This window comes from Staurois parvus, unplaced genomic scaffold (genome assembly GCF_062004578.1).
Source record: "Staurois parvus isolate SC_StPar_1 unplaced genomic scaffold, SC_StPar_1.0 ptg002748l, whole genome shotgun sequence".
In the NCBI taxonomy this organism is placed as follows: domain Eukaryota; kingdom Metazoa; phylum Chordata; class Amphibia; order Anura; family Ranidae; genus Staurois; species Staurois parvus.
The window spans coordinates 275,357-285,960 of NW_028320544.1; the positions used below are offsets into that span (position 1 = coordinate 275,357).

At 40.7% G+C, this 10,604-nt stretch overlaps 1 protein-coding gene across 1 annotated transcript in view; it reads right to left on the reverse strand.

Moving 5' to 3' along the window:
* LOC149429353 (netrin receptor UNC5A-like) overlaps nt 1-8,757 on the reverse strand; it is a 245,243-nt gene extending 236,486 nt beyond the window's left edge. Inside the window, exon 1 of the mRNA XM_089666510.1 lies at nt 8,510-8,757. Coding sequence (XP_089522636.1) covers nt 8,510-8,720 — 211 coding nt within the window. The 5' untranslated portion in view covers nt 8,721-8,757. The remainder of the gene's footprint in view (nt 1-8,509) is intronic.
* Nucleotides 8,758-10,604: the final 1,847 nt, after the last annotated feature.

The window sequence follows — 10,604 nt, forward strand, 5'->3', positions numbered from 1 at the left end:
CATGGGTACATTAAGTCCTGACTATTTGCATAAATAAACTGTAGAACAAACTTTTTCCAAACATCCTTAAATAAGTTAGACAGGTGTATGGGCATTATGATTGCATTATGCTAAATTTTGGAGAGCTGTCACAGACAATGGATATGTATTGTATGCTGTTAATGCTATCATTTTGGTCTTTGGCAAATTCTTTCTCTCTTGCATTTGTTTAGCTATAAAGGACAAATAGAGATGAATAACAGGAAATTGGCTGTGCTGTGTTTGTGACTGCCAATCCACCATTTTTTTTGTATGTTTTAAAGAAATATGTTCAATAAATCAATGACACAGCAGATCTCCGGTAAATACAGTTGCCGGTTATCGGCTGCACTTTCCTCATGCTGTCACAGCATGAGGAAAGTACTGCCGAGAACCGGCAATTGTCAGCGAAGGGATCAGCACTGATCATCAGGGCACTGATCAGTACCTTGATGATCAGTGCCTAGCAGTGCTGCCAACCTGTGCCACCCACCTGTGCCCATCAGTGCCGCCCACCTGTACCATCAGTGTTGCGTACCGGTGCCCAGCAGTGCCACCTACCTGTGCTTATCAGTGCCAACCACCTGTGCCTAGCAGTGCCACCCACCTGTGCTTATCAGTGCCAGCCACCTGTGCCCAGCAGTGCCACCCACATGTGCCTAGCAGTGCCACCCACCTGTGCCCATCAGTGCCTCCCACCTGTGCCCTGCAGTGCCACCCACCTGTGCCCAGCAGTGCCACCCATCAGTGCCGCCCATCAGTGCTGCCTAGCAGTGCCGCCCAGCAGTGCTGCACATCAGTGCTGCCTATCAGTGCAGCATCATAAGTGCCAGCTCATCAGTGCCGCCTATCAGTGCCCCCTATCAGTTCCCATCAGTACTGCCTATCCATTCCACCTCATCAGTGCCCATCAGCAGCCTCATCAACGCACATCAGTGAAGTAATATAATATACTGATGATTACTTCCTGTTTGAAAAATTTTATAATATAAACAAAGAAAAACTTTTTTTGTTCAAATTTTTTGCTCTTTTTTTGTTTATAGCGCAAAAAATAAAACACCCAGCGACAAGTAAATACCACCAAAAGAAAGCTCTTTTTGTGTGACAAAAATGATAAAAATTTCATATGGGTACAATGTTGCATGACCACGCAATTGTCATTCAAATTACGGCAGCACTGAAAATTGGCTGGGGCAGGAAGGGGGTAGAAGTGCCCGGTAGGCAAGTGGTTTAAAGGTGGAAAAAGTTCTGAAATTATTTATCTTTATCTCATATTTTTACATCACAGAAACCTGACATTTTGACTTTTTATATCCACTCTGTGTATATACATACATATATATATATACATATATATATATATAAGATACATTTAGCCTGGCTCACTAAACAATTTTTTCCTGGCTCAGTATTTAATTTTGCAGCCGTCTCGTCATCAGTGGAAGATGGAAGGTTTATCATATATGTAGAGCCAAACTCTTTTTTACCGACTGAATGACTGCATAAAGCTACTGTGACAGGGGAAAGGTACAATGAAGCTCCCTATTCCTTCTCCTATCTACTTTGTACTGCCTGCCTTTTGTTGTATGCTCATCAGAGATGAGGAACAGAATGCTCTTATTGCAGTTTAATTAATTAACAAAAAGAATAACTAAAAAAAGCAGTTACTTCCCGTGTTCACCACCTCCTCCTTCTTTTTTCTTCAGTACAATGGTGTGAAAAATGATAAAGCAAAAACTGCAGAGCCTGGTGGCATGTCTCCCAGTCACTGTCACTTGTCAAATTACAAGCCATGCACCTATGTCTTCCTGATCCCATTGTAGAGAGATCAAGAGGGAGGAGGCACTGTTTGGAGCAGAAAGGAGACACAGAATGAAAAATGTATTTTATGAGCTGGAATACTGCAATTGCTCATAAAATTCTCATCTTATAATTGTCTGTCTGGAGACACAGAAGGAACCACAGCCAATCACATACGTTTCTCTAGATTGTAGCAGGTGGCAGACATTAACCAGACAGCAAAGACCTTTCACCTAGTTTAAATTTTATGTGCATTGAAGCCTGTTGAGAAACAATTGAAACCTGTTTTATATAACCTAACTTATGCGAGCTGACTGCAGTGTACCTCAATGTAGACTGCTCAGTAGCTATATCCTTCACACTCTCAATACACTGTTCAAATACATATTTGGTGGCTGTTTTATCTGACAGAGGATTTGCATTTCTGTCCATCCAATCCTGCGATTTACACAACTCTGTCAGACAGCACTGCCAGCCTGACAACCTGATCTATCTCTGCAGATGGACTGGTTAATACCCATGTCAGAAAATGTTTCTACAGTGTATCTATAAAATCAGATGAAATCCCCTCTTAGACAATTGTCACTATAACAGGTGTTTCAGTCATCTGTAAAATTTTGAATTTGTCTCTACTTGTTCTCTCTGGGATAATGGTCACCAGGACAAATAGTGAGGTTGATTCTTTCCAGAGAGGGGACAGAAAAAAATAAATTCCTAACAGGTGCTTCATGAATTCTCCACTAATGTCCGCATCTGTTGACATCCTTTTTTTTTGAACGGAAGAAAACCCAATTTTTCCTCTGTAAAATAAAGCGGTACGGACAAAAAACGGTTGTAAATAGACGAAAAAGGGATGTAAACAGACAAAAAACAGATGTAAATGGACGGAAAACAGATGTAGATGGATGTAAACAGGCAAAAAATGGATGTAAACGGATGTAAACAGACATACGGTCCATTTTTACATTGGTAAAGGATGTTAAAAACTGATGTAAACTGATGAAAAATGGATGTAAACTGATTAACAACTGACATAAACTGATGAAAAACTGATGTAAACTGATAAAAAACTGATATGAATTGATGTAAACTGATGAAAAACTGACATAAGCTGGTGAAAACTGATGTAAAGTGATTAAAAACTGATGTAAACTGATGAAAAACTGATGAAAAACTGATGTGAACTGATGTGCACTGATTTAAACTGATGAAAAACTGACATAAGCTGATGAAAAACTGATGTAAACTGATGAAAAACTGATGGGGACTGATGAAAAACTGATGTAAACTGATGAAAAACTGATGGGGACTGATGAAAAACTGATGTAAACTGATGAAAAACTGATGTGAACTGTTGTAAACTGATGTGAACTGATGTAAACTGATGAAAAACTGATGTGAACTGATGTAAACTGATGAAAAACTAATATAAACTGATGTAAACTGATGGAAAACTGATGTGAACTGATGAAAAACTGATGTGAACTGATGTAAAATGATGAAAAACTGATGTGAACTAATGTAAACTGATGTGAACTGATGTAAACTGATGAATAACTGATGTGAACTCATGTAAACTGATGCATAACTGACATAAGCTGATGAAAAACTGATGTAAACTGATGAAAAACTGATGGGAACTGATCCATTTTTTTTTGGAAAAAATGTGACTGAACTGATGAAAAAAAAAAAATAATAACTAAAAGCAAAACTTTTTTTAATTTTGGATAGAGTGAAGACGGATTAGAACACGGCAGTTTTTATTGCTGAACTGGCTACCATGAACAGCTGCACCAGATTCTGAGTGCAGCAGTTTTAGTAAATTCCCCCTATAATGTAATATAATGCAACATTATGTTTCAGCAAAATACTGTTAGGCTCCATGTACACGAGCCTACCCTGACTGCCGGCCATGAGAAACCACAAATCACGGCAAAACCACGGCAACCGCAGTACTGCAATTTTGCACGGTCGGTGATCAAAATGTTCCTATCTTGAACGCGATTCTTCCGCGTACAGGAGAGGGAGGTTTAACCTCACCTAAACACAGCAGGTCCTAAACTCTGCTAAAAGCCTACGTGTACATGGACACATAGGCTTTTATGGAGTTGAGTTTAGGAGCTTTGGCAAAAACATGCCAAAAAGCTCCTAAACTGGAGTTTAGGAGCTGCTCGTGTACATGAAGCCTAATAGTGCTAATTTACACATATGCTGTGCGGATTGAAGCTCAGGTTTCACACATAATTGATACAGTAGTTGTTCACAGGTTCACTTCAGGTTTACATCAGGTTCAGGACAGGATTAGGCTAGGTTCACACCTATGCAGTTTGCATTTGATCCATTTCTGCAGTGCTTTTTGCATTTTTACACATGCGTATTTCATGTTTTTTTTGTCCCACTTGTTGCTGGGCAGTTTAAAAATGCAAAACATATAAAAAATGCATCCAAAACGCAAAACAAATGCATAAAGACCGCACTACATGCATTTCTGCAGCATCTCCATTGAAGTCTATTGAACCAAAATGCAACATTGATGTTTTGACGCATTTTTCAGCATTAGCCCTCATTTTGATAAAGCTGGTAATGTTAGCTGTGTAAAGTCACGTTAAAAACTTGAGGTTTTTAGCTTTTTTTTAGCATTTTTGCATTAGTGTTTGGCAGCATTTTTCTGCATTTGCGGTTTTTAGCTTTTTTTTTACCAAAAAAATTTTTTTTTGGTAAAAAAAAGTCCAAAAATTCTGGTTTGGTTTGTTTTACTGCATTTTTCAGCGTTAGAGCATTTTTACAGCTAAAAAACTCCTCTAGAAACCCACTAGTCCTGGATTTTTTTTCCAGCCAAAAAACATTGATTACAGTCTGTGTGTGCATGAATAAACCAAAACATAAAAACGTCAAGTGTGCATGAGGACTTAGAGCTTTTTTAACCCTTATGCACACTTGACGTTTTTACAGCGGCTGTTTTTAGCTTTTGACATTTTTTTCTACAGTTAATAACCCCCCAGCATGTTATCCTGTGTCCATGCACACATAGACTGTAATCAACGTTTTTTGGCTGGGACGTTATTGGCTCGAAAAAAAAACAAGAACTAGTGGGTTTCTAGAGGATTTTTTTAACTGTAAAAACGCTCTAACGCTGAAAAATGCGGTAAAGCATTTGCAGCATTTTGGAAGTTTTTTTGACCCCAAATTTTTTTTTTCTGGTACAAAAAACCCAAGAAAATACGCTAAAAACACAAATGTGGAAAAATGCAGGAAAACGCCACTAATCGTGACAAATTGATGCTAAATGCTAATGCACAAAAAGCTGAAAAGCTCATGTTTTTAACATGACTTTACACACTTAATGTGTATATAAAACTTGTGTATATTTTTTTTAAACTTCAGTTGGACTCTAAGCTGTATTCATTTTTCTACTATCATGGAAAAACTGAAATAACTGAATCGAGTTCAGCTTTTTAGACTTCTAATCCCTCTTGCTATAGAACTCCATATGTTGTGTGACTTCACATGTTGGGTGGTTGGAAAGGTTTTATGTTAAAAACAGGGGCATAACTTGTACTGGGCACCCAGAACATGTTCCCCACATCCAAGGCTGCTGTTAGAAACCACAGGGCCCCATACAGCCAACCTGGCAAGGCCCCCACCCGTCCAAAAAAACACAGTTTAAGATGCTTCAGTCATGAATGTACACAGTGAGTGATTGATACCGATCACTCATTGTGTTCATTTAGGAAAGGACTGGTAAAAGTGACATATTTACCAGACCTTTCCCCCACTCTCCATCCTAAAAGATCTTATCGTGTGCTTGCAGCTGCTGAAAGGACAGAAGCTGGCAGCACTACACGTTGGGGGAACACGGGGGGCCTGGGCAGCAGGAGGAAACATATGATGCACAGGTAGGGTGATGGGTGCAACGGGGCAATTACTGGAACCAATCCCCTGTATGGCTCTTTCCGCAGACGCTAAAAGTCAGTGGGAGAGAGAGGAGAAGAAGCCAGCTTTCAGTTGCTGCAGAGAGACTCATACAGGGGATCAGTTCCAGTAATTGCCCCCTCCCACCATACCGATCACCCTCCCTGTCCACATCCAATGCACCCAGGTGCCTGGGCCCCCCTTCTGACCTGGGCCCCATACATGAGGACTGCCCACATCTACTGCAGGGTGCCCGAGTCCCCAACTCCAGGATCTCTAGCCACTTCAGTAGCTGGCTTCTCTCCCCTTAGGCTGCTTGTCACTGCAAAAGCAAAAGCTGCCCCGAGCTTCTCCTCAGCTCTGATGTGCCACATGACACAAGATGAGGGTATGCCTGGATGGAAGATGATCCCCGGCATTCTGTTGCACTGTATCTGGGGTCTGTAAGGAAAGGAAACATTGTACTGCAGGGGACAATGACCTGGAAGGGGGAAGATAACAGAGATTTGTGCCTGAAAGGAAGAGGATTTTTGCTGGGAGGGGAGATTTTGAGGGGGGAGGGAAAGGATTTATTCTGGGATGGGGATTTTGTGGGGTGAGGGGAGCATTTGTGATGGGAGGGGAGATTTTTTTGGGGGGGGTAGAAAGAGGAAGTGTTCGTTGTCTCAATGGTTGTTAAAGTCCCTAAATTAATGAAGATAGGCTCAGACAAAATGTTAGCTCTCATTCTATTATCAATACACACAAAATCATAAATAATGAAAGCATTTCATTTCTTTTAAATGATTGTGCTTAGGTTTATACATGTCTGGGGGGCTCTTGTTTGTAGCACAGTGATCAAAGCATATTTAAAGCGGAGTTCCACTCACACTGTAAAAAAAATAAAAGTCAGCAGCTACAAAAACTGTAGCTGCTAACTTTTAAAAAACAGCCACTTACCTGTCCCACGATCCAGTGGTGTCTTCCCCGCATCCCGTTTCATCGGCCGTCCTTTATTCCAGGTGCCGGCATATTCAGTGTGGGCTCCCGGCTGTGACAGTTTGCGGGTTCACAGCCGAGTGCCCACTGCACATGCATGAGTAGTGCTGCGCTTCCTGAATGGCCCCGTAGTCTTCTGGGACCTGTCACCTGTCCCAGAAGACTACGGGGCCATTCAGGAAGCGCAGCACTACTCATGCATGTGCAGTGGGCACTCGGCTGTGAAGGGAGGGGGGGAGGACATCTTCTGATTCCGATCACCTTGGCGATCACAGCGGAAGTGGGAGCGGGTACCTCTCAGTTTTGAGTGCCTGCTCCACAAAGGTGCCGATCCTTAATGGGGAGCAGGGGACCAGTCTTTAAAGCGGAACCTCCCTTTTGGGTGGCACTCCGCTTTAAAGTGTTACTAAACCCAAGACCCTGCATTCACTATCACAGTACACACACCATGGAAGTGCAATTATTTTAGTAAATATAAACTGCTAAATACTTTTTCTCATCAGCAGTTAGAGCAGTCTTGTGACTTCAGCAGAACACTGGTTAAAGCTTGTAGGTGGAGTTTTCTCTAAGAGGATGGAAATCCCCTGACCCTCTGTCTGGACATTGCTGATTGGCTCTGTGCTGATCACATGCACTCTCCCAAGGAAAAAAAAAAAAACCTCTCTAGCAATACACACCAAACTGAGCACAGGTTCATCAGTGTGGGCATTTGAACAAGAGGTTGGGCAGAGAAGAAAAGATCAAACAGCCTTTTTACACAGTGCAGAGGAGTAACCCCTTGACTTCTATCTGTGGCCAGCCCAGCACAAGCTAAAGCTTGTAGGAAGAGTTTTCTTCCTGCTCTAGGAGGATGGAAATCCCCTGACCTCTGTCTGGACATTGCTGATTGGCCCTGTGCTGATCACATGCACTCTCCCAAGAAAAAAAAACCTCTCCAGCAATACACCAAACTGAGTATGTGCGTGCCTATGGTTCAGTCTCAAGATAAGTGGTGGTCGCTTGAAAAAGGGGAGCAACAGAGAAGAAAGGATCAAACAGCCTTTTTACACAATGCAGAGGATTAACCCTTTAGGTTCCACCGTGAGTATAACAAGTGTGCTTCACTGCATATACAGACTGATTTTACTGTTGTAGGTTTAGTAACACTTTAATGGGTACTTGGGTTTTATTTAACTGTGCCCCTTTAAGTCCCCTCCTGCTGCTAATATAATTTGCCCACACCTAGAGTTCACTGCGGCATGCTATACTCTCCCTGAAGTGCCAAAGAGCCAAAGGTTGTTTACAATCCATGCAACCCCCGGTTGAAAAAAAAGTTTAAAGCAAAGGATAGAAATAAATGGCAAGTATTTGTGGATATTCACAATTTACAGATTGGGCCCAAGTAAGACTGGGTACATCATCTCCATACATAGCTGATTTAGGCCCCTTTCACATGGGCAATACAATCAGGCTAACCAAAAGATCCATGCATTCTGGTGGACAGGAGGTTATAAAAAAACTTGTGTCCATTTACACCTGCCTACCTCCAGTTCGCTAAAAGAACCGGAAGGGGATCTGCCCTCTTCTGTCTAGGAAGATGAGATCGGGGGGTAGTCAGGTGTAAATGGACAGTGGAGTCTGGTTACTCCCAGGCGCCCATAGAGCAGAGCGGGCTCTATAAGTCTCTACTCTGCAGAAACACGAGTGGGCATGGATGTGCCCTTCACGCACTCTGTTCTGTTCAGCAGGGGATCTGTTGATCAGAAAAAATTCTGCCCCATGTGAAAGTGGCCTTATTGTGTAGCTTTATGTCCATTATTACCTGTACTGCGGTCTGCGCTGTGCTGAATCACATGGTCAGTTTGGTGGACCCATTCTCCATTGCATTTGAAGTAGATCTGTGTGGCTGGAGTGGCTTTGCAGCTTAGAGTGACTGGTTTATTCTTGACAATAAATACATCCTCAGGTTCCAAAAGGAAATGTGGCAACAGTTCTCCTCCTTGTCCTCCTAGGCCTGCTCCGGGTATTGGCATAGGGAATGGATTTACCGGTCCAGAACTCTGCTGGCAGCCTGAAACAAGAGAAAAAAAGTGACTATTGAGTACCCAGCTCACCTGCTGTCTGCACATTGTATGTATTAGCCCCGCTCCACATCTTTTCTTATCTTTCTCCATCACCTACAAGCCTCAAGCCTTTTTACTCTGCCATATTCATCTTGTTATTGATTTTCATGTTTTTAAACAATGACAAACGTTGCATTAAAAGACACAATAAAAGGATTGGACATTAAATTAAACTATATCCGTGTTACACGTTCACAGACCAGTGGTTTGAAAATGTTTTATTTATTAACACTTTCCTTCCATTGTAACACCACTTTCCCTGCTAGACAATAAACATAAAAAAAACTGTGCTACAATCACAATCTAGCTAATATACAATTATGAAATACACATTTTTTTTACAGCCTATGAATTCTTCATGTCACTTTTTACACTGTGTTTGCTGTAGGCATTTAAAAAAAAAATTAAACTCCCTTCTTTTCTTTTTGAATTCATTCAGTGTTGCATAGGAAGGCAATTAGATAATCTGTGCAGTGTGAATTAGACTTGAAATGTTGCACAGATACAGCTATATAAAATGTTGGGTCTAAAGCAGTGACATTAAATAATGCCATTGGATATAAAAAAAAAACCCTTTCTGTTTTTTTTTTTCTAAGATACTTTCACTAGTTATACATGTATATGACTCTATGAGGTTTATTTACTAAAGCTGAAGAGTGCAAAATCAGGCTCACTTCTGCATAGAAACCAATGGGATTCTAACCTCAGCTTGTTCAATCAAGTTTTGGCAATAAAACCTGGAAGGTGATTGGTTTATATGTAGAAGTGAGCCTGATTTTGCACTCTTCAGCTTTAGTAAATAAACCCCATAGAGTCATACACATGTATAACTAGTGAAAGTACCTTAGAAAAAAAAAACAGAAAGGGTTTTTTTATATCCAATAGCATTATTTAATGTCACTGCTTTAGACCCAACATTCTATATAGGTGTATCTATAGTAAACAAACAGCTATTTATTTGTCTGAAATTGAAAATTCAACAACAGATCATAGCTGTCACCTGACCTTCACAAAGTGAGACAACCTTGTTAATACATTTACATCTAAACAGGTATTCTATTTAAAGTTATAGACATTTCAAGATGGAACTCCACTACCCACAAGGCAAAACTCATCCTGATCACATGACCTGGAACTTTGCCTTTCTTTCCAGTGGTTAGATATATTTTGCTTGCCTTTCACAAAAATATAAATTTTCCTCAATGCCTACTTGCATGAATAATGTGGACCTAATTTTACAGATTGGGTCTATAGTACATTATATATGTATTATATTGCAGCTCACGAATTCTTAGATGTGGTCGCTGCTTTAGCTTTCTTTTTTTTTTTGGCTTCCACCTCATGATCTGGCTAGTAAGTTTGTCAACTTCCTTTAATAGACCAGGCTGTCTGGCAAAAGAGGCAGTTAGAATGATAAGACAAACCATTTACCACAGACAGGATTGCTTACAATGGTCAACTTCTATTAATTTATTTGAAACCTTTATCCCAAAAGGAAACTGCTTATAAAGTGTTAGCTTCAATTTGTTAGTCAAGTCCATCTAAATTTGCTACCCTATCCTCATACTGACAATGCTGCTGTCCAAAAGTGCCTCTGTTTTTTCTCTGTCTACAGTGGAGACACCCTAAGACAGGAAATGTGTCATTGGCCAGATAGCCAGGTAAAAATAAAGGAAAAAGTCTAAAAAAGAAAACTAATGCAGTCACCACATCTAAGAACTGGTAAGTAGAAATATATCAAGTTTTTGTTTTTGGGTTTAATACTACATTAAGTATTTAGGCAGAACCAATCCT